At 36.7% G+C, this 19,586-nt stretch overlaps 2 protein-coding genes across 2 annotated transcripts; both read left to right on the top strand.

The window, feature by feature from the left end:
- Window positions 1-3,059: 3,059 nt before the first annotated feature.
- dhdh.1 (dihydrodiol dehydrogenase, tandem duplicate 1) lies at window positions 3,060-8,070 on the top strand. Its single transcript, XM_052097719.1, has 7 exons — window positions 3,060-3,206; window positions 3,391-3,502; window positions 4,368-4,531; window positions 5,824-6,073; window positions 6,221-6,345; window positions 6,910-7,060; window positions 7,813-8,070. The coding sequence occupies exons 1-7, from the start codon at window positions 3,117-3,119 to the stop codon at window positions 7,920-7,922; spliced, it is 1,002 nt and encodes a 333-aa protein (XP_051953679.1). The 5' UTR covers window positions 3,060-3,116; the 3' UTR covers window positions 7,923-8,070.
- A 1,179-nt stretch (window positions 8,071-9,249) lies between these two features.
- Window positions 9,250-18,550, top strand: dhdh.2 (dihydrodiol dehydrogenase, tandem duplicate 2). Its single transcript, XM_052097718.1, has 7 exons — window positions 9,250-9,369; window positions 10,238-10,349; window positions 10,832-10,995; window positions 11,894-12,146; window positions 15,417-15,541; window positions 16,114-16,264; window positions 18,376-18,550. Exons 1-7 carry the CDS (start codon window positions 9,280-9,282, stop codon window positions 18,483-18,485), a joined length of 1,005 nt encoding a protein of 334 aa, XP_051953678.1. The 5' UTR covers window positions 9,250-9,279; the 3' UTR covers window positions 18,486-18,550.
- The last annotated feature ends 1,036 nt before the right edge of the window (window positions 18,551-19,586 follow it).

Here is a 19,586-nt window from a genome sequence, read left to right as displayed (position 1 = left end):
GTGTGTGTGTCAAAGCAGCTGTTGGAGTGAATCTAAAAGGTTAATTACAGGGTTTCTGTTGAAGTTTTATAGTAAACTGACGTCACAGCGTCATCTAGTGTCCTTGAGATACAAATGCTACACTCAACTCACCAGTATTTTATATGGAACAACCAAAACATTTGATATAAAAATCTAAGTCTAAAAGTCTTTATTTTTTTATCATTTGTTTTGATAAGAACATTGTAACTATTTCTCAATTACTTAAATCTGTAGGAATTATTTACAACTATTCTGAGTCAGTTTTCCAGTAACTCCCAAGGAATTTTCCATTGTTATGGATGCTATTCCTAGAGGTGCTGTTGTGCTTTTACAAGAAGCTGCTAAATCACCAAAACCCTAACCTGTTCCTTTACATCAGTTTGAAATTTTGCTTTTTGTCACGTCCAGCAATGTTTTAAAGTAACTTTTGAATTAGGTCTCCTTTTCAAAAAGAACTTGTAACAATGCCATATGTGGTGTCATATTGGGAGAACTTTGTTCAAAATATTGAATGGGAAACAGTGTGGACATTGCCACTTAAAGACATGATAACAAATAAAGTAAGGGAAGTGTCATTTAAATTATTGCATAACTTTTATCCAGTATATTTAAATATAGATATAGAGAGATATTCAGATATAGAGACAACTTGTTCTTTTTGTGATGCCCCAACTGAATCTGCACTTCACGTGTTATGGGATTGCCCTTATACACAAATTATTTGGACAGATTTCTGTAATTTTATTTAAAAAAATATATTTTGGATTCCTCAATATTGTTCATATATTTACTGTTTGTTTTTACAGTATAACTAAAACAAAAATAATGAATATCTTATTATTAACCTTTTATTACTGTTTCCCAAATGTCATATTCATAGAAGCAAATTCAGTAATCAAAAGCACTTATTTATTATTTTTGAAAAAGAAATTAAACAGTACATCTAATCCATCTCTTTTTCAAAAAATAAATAAATACAAAATACCAAAGCTCTAAAAGCTGTCAACCTGTGATTTATTTTTAAATAATTTTTGTAAGTGTTGTCTTTACACATTTATACCTGGCACATTTCTCTTCTTTTTCTTTTTTCTTCTCTACTGTACATTAATTAATGTACATCTATGTATCTATACTTTTGATGTTTGAGCTTGATACAACACTTTGGCAATAAAAAAGGTACAAATCCTGCAGGCTTATTCACTGTTTACTGTTTATTTATTAATGATATGAATGCATCACAATATTACATTCATTTTCATTTCAATGGTACACTGTAAACAAACAAAAAAAACGATGTAAAATAACAGTAAATGCATGGCAGCACAGGGTGACAAATATTTACCATAAACTGAAATGACAGTTTTATACCGTGAAGTGAATTAACATGTTTAAATAGTCATATCAAATACCGCGTAGACACTGTAAATTGAAGTGTCATGTTTAAAATGTAATTTGAAAGAACATGTTTCAACTATAACATTTTATTATTTGTTTTGACTGTTCATTTGTAGACCATTTAACTTTATTTATCTTGCACAAAAACACCTATAATTGTTCCTAATTTTAACATTTACTCTCCCAATCGAGTCTAATGCAAAGCATGCTTGGAATTTTTTAACATTATAAAATTTTAAAAACATAAAATATGAGCCTTCTGGAACTAAAAATACATGTTTTTCACTTTTTATGATTTATTTATTTTCATCTGTATTGTTAAACAATGTAACTACAGTGTAAGTTTATCAAGAGTGACATTTCCAGGAGCAATAATTCAATTAATACACATGTATAAACAGTCCACAGTGTTACTCACACAAAACACCATCCGGTAACACTTGTGACACTAAATTAATGCAATAACCATTAACTAAACTGCATGAAACATAGCATAGCATGTACACCCCATTGTACATAACTGATAAAAACAATTAGAAGAAACATCCATTCAAATAAAATATAATGAAATGTGATGGCTCACACAAGGACTTCTGGGAATGCCCAAATATTGTTTTTCACCGTGATTTTAACAATAGTTTACCGTAAAAGTACATATAATCTCTTGTTGGACTTAATATCAATGTTTACCATTAATTATATGGTACTTTTACATATACATTTTTTACAATACTTAACTGTAAAATTACATGTATTGTCTTATTAAATATAAACAAATTTTAACATTTTAAGGATCTGATTTGTGTTGAGTCACTGTGAATCATAATGACACAGTTTAAGATCGTGAACTTGTTATAGTTTCACCTGTGCCACCTCACGTAGGGTACCTTCAATGAGCTCTGCAACATGTTTAAACCTCTCTACAACTCTTAAATTAAACTGTATCTTCTATGTAAAAATACATGTATTTTTTCAGTGTATAGTTCACCCAAAAACATTTTTTAATTGTTTTTAATCATTTAGTCCCTTTTATGTTGTATCAAACCCATATGACTTTCTCTCTTCTACGGAACACAAAATAAGATGTTTGTCAGAATATTAGCCTCAGTCACTATTCAACTTTATTGCATCTGATTTAAAGAAAGTGAATGGTGACAGAGGCTGTCACTTATAATCTCTCTATTTGTAGCATATAGACAATAATATAAATTTTTAGGCTCATGTAGTAGTTTTTATTGGTGGTTAAGTCTATAAAATCTTGGCTTGTCTCCATTGGAGTGACATGGCATGTATTCATTTCATGCATTACACAACCATACTATCCCAACAATCTTGATCATCATTACCTGGCACATTTTAAGGATCTGATTTGTGTTGAGTCACTGTAAATCATAATGACACATTTTAAGATCGTGAACTCATTATAGTTTCACCTGTGCCACCTCTCAGTAGGGTACCTTCAATGAGCTCTGCAACATGTTTAAAAGCCTCTACAACATGTACGAACAGTAGAAAAATGACCCCCTGATCTGAGTGAAAGAGAGAGCAATACAGCTGCTATCATCCTTAAATGTTACAGTTTATCTCATCATGTGACTTTTGCAAGTTCTCCTGTACTCTGGACTTTATATAAACACTGTAAATGCAGCTGCTCTTCACTGCAGAACTTGAATATTGCCACTCAGACATTAGAACGCAGCATGGCGACTCGCTGGGGCATCTGTGGAGCAGGAAACATCAGTCATGATTTCTGTGTGGCTTTGAAGACACTTCCACATAAAGATCATCAGGTACTGACAATACATGATCGTCTAGCAAACAACTAAGCAAAACAAAACAGAGCTCACTTGGTATTAACATACAGTTGGGTCTGACTGTCTAAGAACACACTGAAAAGCTGATTTATTTTTAGGTTATAGGATTTTGAAAAAATGTCAAACATGTGTGTGATGTAAAATTATGTGTGTGTTGTAGATGGTTGCAGTTGCAGCAAGAAACCTAGAAAGTTCAGAGAAATTTGCAAAGACTCATGGAATACCAACTGCATACGGCAGCTACCACGAGCTGGCGAAGGATCCAAATATCGGTGAGTACCCAGACTGACCTGAACAAATTACAATAGAATAAACACAGCTGCAAAATGGGATAGCTCAAAAAACTTTCAATTCAGCCATCAATTACTCACCCTCATGTCATTTCAAACACGTATTGCTTTCTTTTGTGGAAAATAAATGGAGAATATCTGACAAACATTCACATTGCGCTTTCCAAAATAACAAAATGTTATCAAGCTTTTATAAAATGACTTAAAGTAACAGAAATAATAGTCTTTTAGGACATTTTTGAAGTTTCAAAATATTATATTGTGCTAAATTGCAAGTCTTTTACAGTTCACTGGAAGAAAAAAAGTCATACAGGTTTTGAAATGACACAAGAGCAAATAAATTATGTTTTTTTTTGGGGAGGAACTATCCTTTTAAGTGTAGGTGTGTGTGAGTGAGTGTGTGTGTGTGTGTGTGTGTGTGTGTGTGTGTGTGTGTGTGTGTGTGTGTGTGTGTGTGTGTGTGTGTGTGTGTGTGTGTAGGTAGGTTACAAACTGGTAATCACAAGGGTATTAGGCTATAAATGTGGTTTATGAGGACATTTCTAGTGTCCCCATAATTAAAATCGCTTAAAAAAAAAACATACTAAACGATGTTTTATTGAAAATGTAAAAATGCAGAAAGTTTTTTTGAGGGTTAGGTTTAGGGGTAGGGTTAGGGTATAGAATCTATAGTTTGTACTATATAAAAGTAATTATGTCTATGGAGAGTCCTCATAAGGACAGCTGGACCAGCATGTGTCTGTGTTTGTGTGTGTGTGTGTGTGTGTGTGTGTGTGTGTGTGTGTGTGTGTGTGTGTGTGTGTGTGTGTGTGTGTGTGTGTGTGTGTGTGTGTGTGTTTCCCCACAGATGTTGTGTACATTGGTGTTCTCCACACACATCATCTGCAGGTTGGTCAGCTGTTCCTAAACTCAGGAAAGAACGTGTTGTGTGAGAAACCATTTGCCATCAATCTCAGAGAAGTCAAACAGCTTGTCGCTGCGTCCCGGAAGAATAATGTCTTTCTCATGGAGGTAAATGAGTCTTTTTATATTTTTTTTCCTCTGAACTATTAAGTTATTCAAAATTACATTATTTCACCTAAACTGGTGAAATTTACACACACACACACACACACACACACACACACACACACACACAGACAGACAGACAGACAGAGACACACAGACATGCATACACCCATCCTTGTTTATCCAATAACTTGTTAGAAACAGCACAAGCCGTGATACTATTTCTGAAGTGAACTTTTTGAATTACTAATGAAGGCTTGAACACATCATTTGTTTTGAACCAGCAACAGCAGATTCTGATTCGTCGCGTAAGAAAGTAGTTCCATGCACAAATGTGTTTTCATGTTTTTTTAATCACAGCAGTGCTGATGTAGGGCCATCTCGCACTCTTGCTCGTTGTGATATTACTTAGTTATTGTATCTTGAAAAAATAGCAGTGAAACAATTTTGTTTTAGAAGATTATTGATATTTGAAAAACTTTTGTCCATGAATTAAGGTCGGTGTGGTGTAACCGTTGTCATGTGACAAAAAAACTAAACAAACAAAAACATAAAGGATCCACATGACTGAGTGTCAAGGTATGTTTAAAAAATAATATACATTTTTATGCATTTACATTTTTATGGTTTTTTTTAGGTAAAAAATGATTATTAAAAGAATACATTTAAAAATTATTATTATTATTGTTACATACAAACCAACATGGACACAAAGGCTAAATTCAGAATCGTTTACTACACTACTGTTTTTTCTGCCTTATATATCTATGCCAAAAATACCAAGAGTAGTATGATATTTTGCCGTTCCAAATGTTGTCAATGACTTAAATAAAGCTGACAGACCTCTTATGATCTTATGCAGAAGAGACAAATAATTACAGAGGCCCCAAAAACATTTTGGACTTCAGTCACACTTAAAAAGTCTAAATATCAGTGCTTTAGATAACAAAATATTAAAGTAAGTGACATGTTTGAAAGAAAGATTTGAACACTTTTCAAGCAAAACATTTTCAAGCAAAAAGTTAGTTTGGTCTGAAATATTCATACAGTTGATATGTTGAAAATGGTAACAAAAAGCATTGTGACACTTTGTGTTTGTCAAACGTTAGTGGAACAAAGTGAATGTGAGAAAACACATCTCTGGTTCCTCTTCTAGGACACCTGTGTGATCTTGAGGGAACTGATTTTTGAAGAATGATTCAATGATCCCTTTTGTGTGTTTTCTGCACAGAAATGTCCAAGAGTGAGAAATGTGAGTCTCTCTCTCTGGTAATTCTCTTTTGCTGTCTCTCCAGGCGGTGTGGTCGAGGTGTTTTCCCGTGTATGCTGAGGTTGGCAGACTGCTCTCTGAAAGCGCCATCGGGGAAGTGAAGATGGTTAAAGCATATTTCGGTTTACCTCTGCTGGACAGAATACGCACAACGCAGAGAGAGGGGGGAGGCAGTCTGCTGGACATCGGTATTTACTGCTTGCAGTTTGCGCTGATGGTTTTCAAGGGGGAGAGACCAGAGTCCATCCACGCAACAGGGGTCCGACTGCCCTCAGGTAAAGAGAGATTTTCTTTTATTGCTGGTTGAAGCACTTTAAAGTGTAAATCTATTACTGTCTTATGCCTGTAAAAGTGCAATGACTGAAAAGTCTTATTTTGCTTTTATGAACTAATGCCTTACTGATCTGTTTGGCTTCAAACAGGAGTGGATGAGTCAATGGTGGTGGTTTTGAAGTTCTCTGGGAACAGGATGGCCATATGTGCATGCACCCTTGGTTGTGCACTTCCAAATGATGCCACCATCTGTGGCACCAAGGGCAGCATCACCGTGAGTGAATAAAGGAGAAAAATCATACGTATCACATTACTTCTGAAGATATGGATTAAACCACTGTAGTCATATGGAGCCTTTATGTGCTTTTTGTTTCAATATGTTCAGCTTCAGGATACAAAAATGGAAGCTCTAGAGACAGAATCTGTACCATGCCTTCGATTACCACAAAATTTCATTATTCATTTGTCCCTTTGTTAAATGTAATACATTTGTATTTACGGTAATGCACTTACAATGGAAGTCTATGGGGCACACATACTGGGACAATTCTAGGCAGATGACCTTGCAGTACACAATTTATCATTCCTGTGATTGCATTTTTCTTTATGTAAATAAAATAACTGCCTAAACAGCCTAGCAAATACTGTGACTAATACTGGATTAAAACACCATTAAGAACCCTACTGCATATACCAATACAGTTTTACACACAAAAATAATTGATTTGCCTATTGGCAATCTTCAAAGAATATGATGCATACTACTCTCTTTTAAAACTGGTATGCATTCTGCTTTATTCTTGATCTAAAATGTTCTCTCCTGTACTGTATGTAATAGGTGGCGCACCCCATGCACTGCCCAACCACTCTAGAAGTGAATGGAAAAAGGACTGAGTTTCCACTTCCAGAGCCAGGCATTGCTCTAAACTTCATGAACAGCACTGGGCTGAGATATGAGGCAGAGGAAGTCAGACAGTGCCTCCAAAAAGGTACCACTTACAAATTATAGTTTCACAGTTAAATTTGATTAGACATGAGTTTAGTTGTGCATGTGCTAATAACACAATACACAAGAAAAACAAGATGTGTGAATTTTACGCAACAGCTCTGATGAGGGATTTATCCTCTGTATGCAAGTGATGTTAATGCTGGGTTTAAATAGGGCCTATGTTTCAACCTTCCATTTTCCTCTTATTAATTTAATCAAAGTTTATGACTATTACATGACTAGTTATGTAAAAGGCCACTCAGTGATTTTTTTCCCCATTAAAAATTTGTACACCTAAACTAATGAATTGTAGTTTTGAAAAATATGTATAAAATCATGAGGGCTCACATGAGATGAAGACTCTAGTCCCATCAGTAACCTTATAAAAGCGGTTTCATTCTACATAGTGCAGGGGTGCACACATGGGGCTGCCATTTTAGAATCACATGACCAGCTGAATACAACCGGTACTCGCTTAATCTCAATAACTGTCTTGTTATTGAACACTTTCACTCTTGGATTAAATAAATCACTGTTGATTGTGAATAGTGAATTTATGCAATGGCATCTGTAACTGAAAACTACTGTTTAAATGATGCTGCATCCACACCGCTTGGTATCACTGTAAGTCCATGATGACACAAAGAAAAATTTACTGAGTGCACCTTTAAGTTATGCTGTGCTGTTACTCACATTCAAAGAACAGTGGCACATCTGGTCCTGATGGGCTCTGCTGATTCATGTGTTTTACAGGACTAAAAGAGAGCAGTAAAATGTCACTGACAGATTCAGAACTACTAATTGAGATCATGGATGAGGCAAGGAGACAGGTGGGCGTGGTTTATGACCAGGACAGCCAATGATCACTCGCCATTCCTCAGAGCCCTTGAGATTTGATTGGATGGTGCCATCCAGGGGGAAAGAAAAATATGTTCTTGAACAGTTATGTAATAAAAAGTCATTTGTATGAGTAGTGTGGGCTTAATGTGTGCAATAAAAGTCAATCACACAATGGAATCTGGTTTTCATTTATTTTTTATCAGAATCACCACATACACCACAGTTCTCACATTTCTTACACGAATGTTTGCAGCTGACACCAAGATGTTACTATGAATGCAAACTTTAATACAGTGAAAAAGACACTCTGTAAGCATAACATCAATATATATAAATAAATAAAAATGTCCTCTAAATAAAAAACATTCTTTTGAATAACCATGCACTAAAATAAAATATTTTATGCCATGAGTGTACATTCATTTTGTATTACTATAATTTTTAATGGCCATGGAAAATTAAGCAATGTGATAACAATTTTTCCTGGTCGCAAAAAGTAGGCCGTTAATTTACCTGATGAACTTTCACCTTTTGCTGACCCTTTATGCTTCGAAATAACGTGCCAGCTTTACATGTCATACATTCTGCTTCCCACGGATCAGACCTGGACGAAAGCATGGGAACTTTTTGTGCAAATCTTTTGTACATTTGCACTTTCGTTTGGGCATAGTTTTCACTCAGCTGCCCTTGCTGCTTCTGTCAAGTTACTGTTTGATGCCGAACACACAACAGCGCTTCGCGCGTTCGCGGAGAGATTGACAGGCAGGAATTTGGCCAATAGTTGCTGCGAGCCTCTTGTAATCGACCAATTGGTGTGCGAATGTGCGAGAAGGCGGGACTTACAAAGCAATGCAATATGCGCTATTAGTATTAGACCAGATGCACATCATAATGCAACTAAAGCCGAATCCCGGATATTTTCGCAAATTTAGAAATCCCAGCCGGACGCTTTTTTAAGGTCCGAAAAATAGGACATGTCGGGGAAAAAGAGGATGTATGGTCACCTTAGTTTTGGTTGTTGTCCTATAAGCTTTTGGGCCTCTTTTAGAATATTTAGTGGGTGTTGTTAGGCTACAACATTTTTAAGATTTTTTTTAAGATGATAAATTCGTTTTGAGTTGTGTTTTTTCTGTTTATTTTTTTAGATTAATTAAAATAAAGGCTATATTCTGAATACCATCCTACTTCTTTTTCTACAGTGTGCAAAATGAACACTGAGCACAGTATGCAAATGTTTTGCATGTATGGACTGATTTTTGCGATCCATTTTATTTCTTTAACTGACCAAAAATGACGAATGGAATAGTGAATTAAACTTGAGTTTGTCGCCTTCTGGTGGCAGGTACAGTTCACGCACGCTAGGAGTGGAGAGACGCCATCATGGCGATCAGGTGGGGGATTTGTAGCGCTGGAAAAATCAGTCACGACTTTACAGTGGCACTGAAGAGCCTCCCACCTGAACACCACCAGGTAAATATATGCCTGCTGAATTAACATGCTACTCTCAATACAACTAAGAAGTAAACTTCAGGAATAGTTTGACATTTTTCTTCTAGGGAAGATAGAAGTTTCATTTGTTCACGCTGTTGTTTTAAAGCAGCACCTTCTTAATCTGAAATATATATGATAAAATATAATGTACATTCGCATTATGCCTTTAAATGTGCCTGTGCATTTAGGCTTAATGCAAGGAAATGCTAAAGTTCAGAGGATCACATGCACATTGTTGTAGCGTGTATAACGAGTTGATATTTGCCATTCAAACCACTGACAAACAAATTATATTTCGTGAGTTGCAAACTTTGTAAGAACCTTTTATAATGCATTTAACAGACACTTGCATGAATTGATTTGATCAGAGGAAAACAAACTGCACTTTTAAATCAGGACGCTTTACTGTTCAGTGGACAAACAGCGACACTACATGTGATCTGGTCAACATCAGTACTGCAATGGAAAGAAAACTATACAGTTGGATGTCCGTTTCCACTATTTGTTCATGGTAAAATATTAATAATATTCATCGTCGCCTTTTGAAAACTTTTTTTTAATGCATGTATAATGGAATTTAGAAATAACTTACAATAGTAATAGTGATAGCATGTTTTTTGAAATGTATCATGGTAATACCACAGTATTATTTGAAGTACCCTGTTAATCACATATTAATTTAATGATAGTTTTCGAAGAATTTTTCAAAGAATTGTTTTAAGAGAAGAGTAAACTTTTAATTATTTGCAAGTTTTCGGATTTAATATCTTACTTTATTTGTATATATATTTAGTGTGTTTGAATATGTCATTAAATATTTTTATTTTTTTAAATAACATAATTACAGGTGGTTGCTGTGGCAGCGCGTGACCAGAAGCGCGCACATGAGTTCGCGCAGAAGCACAGTATACCACGCGTGCATGGTAGCTATGAAGATCTGGCTAAAGATCCAGAGATTGGTGAGACACAAAACAGAATCTTTTCAGTACACCATCATCACGAGTCCTGGTGTTCATTAAACTGTCCAATCCATATGTCCTTACAGTAATGTGATTCTGAATTTTTAATGATAATTTGGAACTAATCCTTATGGAACACAAGAAAGAGTCCTCTAAGATTCAAATAAGATCATATTGAATTAACTGAAGTTTCTACAGGTTTGTATTCTGGAATCCTTTTGGAATATTCCAATTTAGATCATGTAGGATTGGATCCTGATTATGCGCCATTATGTATGCTGTACATATTCCTTCTAACCGGAGTGACCATAATACAGAAACATTACCTGCAGATAATGAGTTTTAGAAAATACTTTTTTAATGACAAATAATGACCACACTGTAGAGAAAATAAATTTGAAACTAGAAAGTTCATGCTTGCAGTGTTGATTATAACAGAAATGCAGTGGTGATGCGGTTGTGTGCATGTCGCTGTGTTTCAGACGTGGTGTATGTGGGCAGCATACACCCTCAACACCTCCCGCTGGGTGTTCTCTTCATGAACGCAAAGAAGAATATACTGTGTGAAAAACCTTTGGCCATGAACCTGAAGGAGGTTCAGGAACTACTCAGAACAGCAAAGAAGAATGATGTCTTCCTGATGGAGGTGAGTAGATGTTAAACTGAACTATCCTAAAATTGGTTAAATTCCCAAATTCCAATTTTGCACCTTAAACAATATGAAAGGTAATGACCAGAGCCACTTCCTGTCATGGGATTTTAAAAGTATTATTACACGACTTTCTGGTATAGTCGATTCTGATTGGTCATGTGCGCCATCTAGCGGTCTGACTTTTCTCTGTAACAACCGCACATCCACATATCAGACCATTCATCCAGGTATTTACGAGCCATTTTTCCTTCTCAGATCACAGTGCGATCTCTACAGTAAGGTAATAAAATCATTTTAACTCAATGTTTCATATTCATTTATTTATTTATTTGGCAAGTAATCTTGTAATAAGATACACAATAAGCAGTCAAACAGTCATTAATTACAAAATAAACACCAACAGACTGCCGACAAATACCAGAGATGGATTTCGGCTGTTCAGCAATTTATTTCATCTTGCATAATTACAACTAAAATCAATGTTTCATGTCTATTTATTTGTTTATTTGGCTAGTAGTCTCGTAATAGGCTGGATAATGTCCAGTCAGACAGTCATTTGCACAAAATAAACACCAAGAGATCTCCGTCGCAAACCGGACACCGAAACTATCACCCTGTCTGGGTTTATTCTGCGATGACAACCGGCTGACTGTACATTATCACTTACATATAGTATATTGCTTGGGTGTTAACTAGGTGGTTGCTTATTGAACAGTCTCCATGATATTCTGCTTTGATTTATAACAATTAAATTAACACAATCTTTCAAGAAAATATTCTCCAGTGGTATTATCTGCTAGGCTAATAAATGTAATGTAAACAATAACCTCACAGTTATTGAAGTCCATATACTCTGATTGTGAGTTGATTTGTTTGTTCCTCTCCACTGCAGGCTATTTGGACACGTTTCTTTCCGGTTTCCATGGAAATCAGTCGGCTGCTTTCCCAGAATGAGGTTGGGGAGCTGAAGATGGTGCGTGCTGAATTCGGCGTACCTATCATGCATGTAGTGCGCTCCTCACAGAAGGAGCTGGGAGGAGGCGCACTGCTTGACATCGGAATCTACTGCCTGCAGTTTGTGCTGATGGTGTACAATGGAGAGAAACCGGAGTGCGTCCAAGCAACTGGAGTGTGTTTGGAAACAGGTACTGAACTGATTACAGTGCAGCATCAGAGTGGGTCAGACATCAGCATATCATAAGTAAATTAGGCATATAGTTTTATTTAGTTTGAGTATATCTGATGCAGGCCTGCAGGGCAGATGTGGTGGAAATGGCTGATAACCAAATAATTAGCTGAGATATTTGTAAAATAGATTTATAGGATGTTATAATTTTTTTTTAGTCTTTCCTTACTATAACAGTCACAGACTTGGAGGCTAAAGGAGTCCAAAATAAGAAAAATCCCAGCTGCAGATTATTGATCAACCAAAATCCCAGTAGTAACCTGAAAAAGATTTGGTGCATAACTTTTAACTGTAAGCTAAATTTCCCTGCCAGAAACAGACAGGGAAATCTTATTTTTTTTAAATTGTGGAGACTTGGCTCAGTTGCAATTCTCTATAGTTAACTATTTAAAAATAGTTAAAATGTAATTACATATATATATGTGTGTGTGTGTGTGTGTGTGTGTGTGTGTATTTAGACCCCTTCATTTTTTCACATTTTGTTATGTTACAGCCTTATGTTTAAATGCTTTATCATAATGGGGTATGGAGTGTAGTAAAATAATAATTTAAAGCAAAAACGATTTTTGATAACTTCGCAAATGTATTATAAAGAAAATGTAATATCACATTGACATTAGTATTGAGACCCTTTGCTATGACACTTGAAATTTAGCTCAGGTGCATCCCATTCCTCGGGATCATCTTTGAGATGTTTCTACAGATCTGGGGAAAAATGTTGTGGCTGTGTTGAAGGTTCCCAAGAGCACAGTGGCCTAAATATTTCTTAAATAGAAGAAGTTTGGAACAACCAGGACTCTTCCTAGAGCTGGCCACCTGACCAAACTGAGCAATTGGGGGAGAAGGGCCTTGGTAAGAGAGGTGACCAAGAACCTGATGGTCACTCTTGTTGAGCTCCAGAGATCATGTGTGGAGATGGGAGAAACTTGCAGAAGGACAACCATCACTGCAACGCTCCACCAATCTGGGCTTTATGGCAGAGTGGCCTGACGGAATCCTCTCCTCAGTGCAAGACACACGAAAGCCTGCTTGGAATTTGCAAAAAGCACCTAAAAGACTCTTAGAATGTGAGAAACAAGATTCTCTGGACTGATGTAATGAGGATTGAACTATTTGGCCTCAATTCTAAGCGTCATGTCTGGAGGAAACCAGGCACCGCTCATCACCTGCGCAATACCATCCCAACGGTGAAGCATGGTGGTTGTAGCATCATGCTGTGGGGTTGTTTTTCAGGGACTGGAAGACTGGTCAGGGTTGAAGGAAAGCTGAACACAGCAAAGAGATAGCCTAAATGAAAACCTGGTCCAGAGTGCTCAGGATCTCGGACTGGGATAAAGGTTCGCCTTCAAACAGGACAATGACCCTAAGAAAACAAGCCAAGACAATGCAAGAGTGGCTTAGGGACAACTCTGTGTATGTCCTTGAGTGGCCCAGCTAGAGCCTGGACTTGAACCCTATCAAACATCTGAAAATGGCTGTCCACCAACAGACCCCATCCAACCTGACAGAGCTTGAGAGGACCTGCAAAGAATGGCAAAAAAAATCCCCAAATCCTGGTGTACAAAGCTTGTTGCTTCATACTCAAAACGATAATAATAATTGCTGCCAAAGATGCTTTAAATAAGTACTGAGATAAGGGTCTGAATACTTATGTCAGTGTGAGTGTAACAAGTTCTGTTCTCTTGGGCAGTGGAGGAGTCAGTAGGCAACAAAGTGTGCAGGCAATAGTTTTATTTCTCAGCCTCAGGTTCTGAACACAGTCTGTTCAAGTAGATTCAAACACTCAATAATTTTTTTTTTTTTTTTTTTTTAAACACTCGAGTTCGTGCTCTCTCTCTCTCTCTCTCTCCCCACTGGTGACCTGGTGTGGCTTTTGTGTCTCCCTCCATCATCACTATAACGAGGCAGGTGTTAGAGATAATTACAACCCAGTTGACGAGCCTTACCGCTCTCTCTGTCTCTCCTGCACATAGACACATTGAAGCGGTAGCCAGTGTGCAAGAGTCATTGACTAAAGAAACTTAAATGTCCTCCATTTTAAACAGTGTGTCCACTCCAATGTGGAAAGTCTGATAAGAGGTAAGCGACTTCAGTTTGTGTAATTAATCAGTCTGTTGCGTCTCTCAGCTGTGATGAGCCACAATTCTGAAGTTGTTCGTTTAAAGCCTTTTAAAGCTATTTCCTAGCTTAAGTTGTAGTAATACGTGTGATCACGAAGAGCAGTTGTATGTAAACCGCTGAAGCGGCTTCACTTCATGTCACCTAACTGGCTGATATTACACATAAAAATTATCTTTTGCCATCACCTGCTGGATAACATATGTAATGTAAACAGAAATACATAAAAAAAAGAAATTATGGTGTCAGACCATCAGTGCTCATGGAACGTCTCTCGTCCAATCAGATTCGAGGGCCAGAACTAACTGTTGTATGTGTGTGTGTGTGTATACATTTCACCAGTTTAGGCTTAATATGGAATGTTTATTATTATTCACAAGATATTAATTTGGAGACACGATGTTTATACTCACAATTTACTTTACAAGCCCTCACTTCAATTTAGAACACTTTATTGTCTAATCAAAATATGCATTGAGGTGAGGATAGGAATATGGATGAATGTAGGCAATGATGAAAGATTTAAATACAGCAAATCCCCACAAGGTGTCAGTGATTGTTTTATTTCACCTCAAGAGGCCGCTGTTTTACTGCAGAATTCTTCAGCGATGGCCACAGAGTGCGATAGATGTTTTTTGTATAGTATCTTTCACATATGAAATGCAGAATACTATGATATACTATGCACATGCTATAAAAACTAAAACATAAAAATATTTTTAAAAACCAAGCATGAAAAAAAAATATATAAATAAAATAAAAACAATTAAGGACGGTACAAATTAATAATTTGTTAAAAAGTAATAATAATAAATAGAGTAAATAAAGGCATAAAGTAAATTTTAATAGAGAAAATTTAATAAATAATTGATATATATTAATTTTAAAAGTCAACTTAAACTGTCTGCATAAGACAATGTCTTTTTTTTTTATGTAAATGCTTTATGTTGGTCTAATTTATCATGAATGTGAACTAGGTGTATACAGTATATTCAGTTATATAGAACCATTGTAAAGAGTGTGGACTTCAGATTCAAAAGTCTCCAAATCCTAAACTAAAGGTCTTAATTTTCCATTGACAGAGGGATGTCTTATTCTGAAATATTTACAGGAGTAGATGAAGGAATGATCATCACGCTGAAGTTCTCTGGACACCGAATGGCCGTGTGTACCTGCACCATTGCCGTAGAGCTTCCAAACGAGGCCATAATCGTCGGTTCGAAAGGCACCATCAAGGTCTGTTGACAACTGAACTGACTAATGTCTTCAAGCGAGTTGTGTAGTCTACAGCTGTCATTTTTATTGAAATGTTCCACTAGGGCTAATGCATTTGAGAATTCCTGTGTACAACCAAAGACCAATCAAACCATCGTGGTTCATAAAGTTTGACCAGAAAGACTTGTTGATTCCAGCCAACTCCTCTGTTTGAATTCTGAACTTATGTAATATAAATATTTGAAAATATATCACTGCAGTTGCAGTCATTGACTTTTACAACCATTAAACAGTTTACTTCAATAAATATATGGCAACTTCAGACATCTACACAGAGATTCTGTTTATAATCACAATTTTTATGAGTTTCATATTTATTACATTATTTATTTGGCCAACATTTATACAGTCACTTACTAAAGTGCATTTAAGGTATACATATTGCATAATATCAGTATGTATGGCTTCTGGGAATCAAACCACTTTGTATTGCTAATGCCAAGCTCTAACTTACATGATACACTTCGAGTCTTGAGGTTTTGAGTTAGGGACCATGCTCGAATGTTTTCTTTTTCTGTTGTAATTGTCATCAGATTCCAGCTCATATGTGGTGCCCAACATCTCTGATTGTCAATGGTGTGGAGACTCTGTACCCTGTTCCTGAACCCTATCTGCCTCTGAACTTCCTCAACAGCACGGGCATGTGCTACGAGGCAGAGGAGGTCAGGCAGTGTTTACTCAAAGGTACAAAACATTCCTCAAGTGTGTGGAATTCCATTGTGATACCAAGTGTGCTTGACTATGAATCATAAAGGGATTAGTTCCCCCAAAAAAGAAAATTCAGTCATTGTTTACTCACCCGTGTTGTTATAACCCCATATAACTTTCTTTTTTTTTTCTCAACACAAAGGGGGAAATTCTGAAAACATTTTGTGCTCAGTGATGTAATACAATGGCAGTTTATAGTGACCACATCTTCAAGCTTCAAAAAGATGAAAAAGTATAATAAAATATTCCATGAAACTCATGATTGTTATGATAGCATACAATGAGCTTTGGTGAGAAACAAACCGAAATCAAATGTATTATTTAGTGAAATTGTAACCCGACCGTTACTCTCCTCTGTACATTCATGAGACTGCATGAGAGCTGTAGTTCACGCAGCCTCCCGCTTGCAACATGGGGTGTTCAAGCGAAAACCTGTTTTGTTTATCTAAAGACAGGTCCACCGTCCACCACAGCGATAGAAACAACAGAATACAACACAGCTGCACACAAACCAGAGAACCGAACGTACTAAATATGTCTGAGTATGTAGTCGGAGAATAGATGCGTTTCAATGCCCAGCCACATTGGTACTCAATCAAACAGAGAGATAGAGGAAGTTGGATTGTCTGTCAAAAACATGGTAACGATCTGACTCAGAATAGGAGTCAAATACACAAATCTGTATAGTTCTTTCACTGCTGGCAGCTGCTTATTGTGAAACAACATAAGCGGTTAAGTGCGCTTACACCCTCATGATTGATTACAGCAGCAGCTAATCACGTGCTTTGTGCATGCAAAGTAAGAATCAGCATTTGGGAAACTTCTCATTCATAAACAAACTGAATGACCTGGTACTTGTACCGACAGACTGAATGAGAGGGGAATGTTATTTGTTTACTTCAGCATCGGCATGTGAGTACATTTTTCATCGTGGAGAGAAAAGAGCGGAAGAGCTATTAATGTGTAAAAGTGACTTATGTTTCTGCACGTTGAGGAGATGTCACATGACTTGTCAGTGCTGCCGAATACATTGTAGTTTATGAAGTGATGCGTCCTCAACTCATGTGAAATGCACTTTACAATGACGAAGGGACAGCATTGAAACTCAAAATTGTTATTATGCTATAATTGTTGTCTTTACTGATAGAAGTCATGTTCAGTAGTTTGAATACTGTAGAAAATACTGTAAAATTTAATGTAATGTTGTAGGTAAGGACGTTATTGAAACTCACTATTATTGTTGTCTTTTTTGGATGAAAAGTCATGTTTGGCCATTCACAAACTGAAAGGAAATTATAGATCTGCTTTGTTCTTATAATGCTTAAACACTATAAAATCTCTTGGCAGATTTCAGTTGTGAACATTTCAAATGATTTAATGACTCGCTCAGAGCACATCAGACTTTCATTTGTTGCCACCTAGTGGCATCTCCAGAAGGGGTCACTATTACACTATGTAACACAATTTTTTTCATGGGTAGTAAGTGTTATTTCCTAATCGCTTATGCCTCATACATATACAAAATGGCTATTATTACCTACAAACTTTGCTTGTGTGACCAGGACAGTGATATTTTGAAATGTACTTATTTCCAATGAGAAAATGGGTGAATTTGTGTCTTTTCATTCACATAAAGTTAGAAGAAACAATACCATTGAGCATACTGCTTATCTGGAGGTCAGAAACTTCTGTCAAACACACAGAAAGGGCAAAATAAAAGCTCAATTTAAATGGTCATGTGTTTTTGCTTAAATATTACACTTGTTGGGCACATAAAATGTCCTGTAAAATTGTGGCTTGAAAAGAGTGGGAACTTTGACTAGTCAAACTGTTTGGTTGCTCTGCATAAACCAGGCCTTGTCTTGGCCAGAATAAGCAGCACAGAGGACCAGATTTTATACCCCTAGTCAAACGTCTGGGCACTTAGGACGGATGACTAAAGATTATTCATTACAGTGCCACAAGATGGCAGTTTAATGCAGTAGGTACTGTAATAACGATCAGGTTTCTACTTTCTCCTGTAAGATCACAGAATTAACTGATCTGTACTCCATACATCGCAATTTATTGTTGGTTTTCTGTTGCAGGTTTAAAGGAGAGCTCACGCATGTCTCACACAGATTCTGCTCTGTTAGCTGAGATTATGGATGAATGCAGGAGGCAAGTAGGTGTGGTCTACAGCCAGGACAGCCAATGAGCACTCACTCACATAGCTGCTTACATATTTCCTTTGACTTTTTAATAGATCAATAAAAGGTGTCAGGTGCTATTATGGTTGCTCTTTTTTTTATTGTCATTACATTAGAGACTGCTTTGACCTTAAAATGACTAGTGGTACAAATATGGCAAAAAGGGGTTAAGCAAAATGCTCAAGTCCCGGGGCCTCGTAGTACGCGTCCCTGGGTAAGAAAGTGATGTGCAACGTGCGTCAACACGACTTAATATAAGGAGGTCTTGATCTATGACAAGACAGAATCACAATGGTCTCATTCATCCAAGTTCCCTTATGCCCCAGGATGAGGTAACTAAACCAGGTCTGCGATTTAATAAGTAGAATTTACCTCTTTATTGGTTTGTGAAGCAGAACCAGTTGAGAACGACTGTATTAGTGATCGGACAGTCTGGTGGGTCAGGATTTCAAGGGCAGGAAGATCATTCTTATTGACAGCAGCTCCATTTTTAGCTTCACTTGTTTTTTTGACACTGTAGAAATCTGTGTAAGCGACCTTGTTCAAGGTCACTTAAATGGCACAATTCAACATAGGTAGTGGTTTATGCCTGTATTCCATCCAGACAGTAGTTAAACCTCATCAGAGACCTGCTACAATCAGCTGCTGTCTAAACTTCTCAGAGAAAGCAGGGGATAACAGACCACTTATTGAAACATGAGTGAGAGAAATTGCAACACTCAACATGGCAACTCTAGGAAAGGAAGACAAGGTTTTTCAATCAAGAGCATATCTTTTTATAAACCTTATTCGGAGTAGCGCCATATTTGATTTTTAAAAGGAATGAAAACCAGGCTGAGGGAGAGACTTGCAGTCTATACAATTACAATTTATGTACACTGATTAGCCACAACATTAAAACCACCTGCCTAATATAGAGTAGGTCCCCCTTGTGTCCCCCAAAACGGCTCTAACATGTCTATGCATGGACTCCACAAGACCTCCGAAGGTGCCCTGTGGTATCTGGCATCAAGACGTTAGCAACAGATCCTTTAAGTCTGCAAGGTGGGTTCTATATGGATTGGACTTTTTGGTTCAGCACATCCCATAGATGCTCAATTGGATTGAGC

Source organism: Xyrauchen texanus, chromosome 29 (assembly GCF_025860055.1).
Source record: "Xyrauchen texanus isolate HMW12.3.18 chromosome 29, RBS_HiC_50CHRs, whole genome shotgun sequence".
In the NCBI taxonomy this organism is placed as follows: domain Eukaryota; kingdom Metazoa; phylum Chordata; class Actinopteri; order Cypriniformes; family Catostomidae; genus Xyrauchen; species Xyrauchen texanus.
This window is presented reverse-complemented; position numbering and strand designations above follow the sequence as displayed.

Excerpts from the sequence above, each read along its gene's own strand:
- dhdh.2 (XM_052097718.1), top strand. The coding sequence starts at position 9,280 with ATGGCGATCAGGTGGGGGATTTGTAGCGCTGGAAAAATCAGTCACGAC. Across the intron at positions 10,350-10,831 it reads GGCTAAAGATCCAGAGATTG|ACGTGGTGTATGTGGGCAGC; the intron begins GTGAGACACAAA and ends GCTGTGTTTCAG. Across the intron at positions 10,996-11,893 it reads ATGATGTCTTCCTGATGGAG|GCTATTTGGACACGTTTCTT; the intron begins GTGAGTAGATGT and ends TCTCCACTGCAG.
- dhdh.1 (XM_052097719.1), top strand. The coding sequence starts at position 3,117 with ATGGCGACTCGCTGGGGCATCTGTGGAGCAGGAAACATCAGTCATGAT. Across the intron at positions 3,503-4,367 it reads GGCGAAGGATCCAAATATCG|ATGTTGTGTACATTGGTGTT; the intron begins GTGAGTACCCAG and ends GTTTCCCCACAG. Across the intron at positions 7,061-7,812 it reads CAGACAGTGCCTCCAAAAAG|GACTAAAAGAGAGCAGTAAA; the intron begins GTACCACTTACA and ends TGTGTTTTACAG.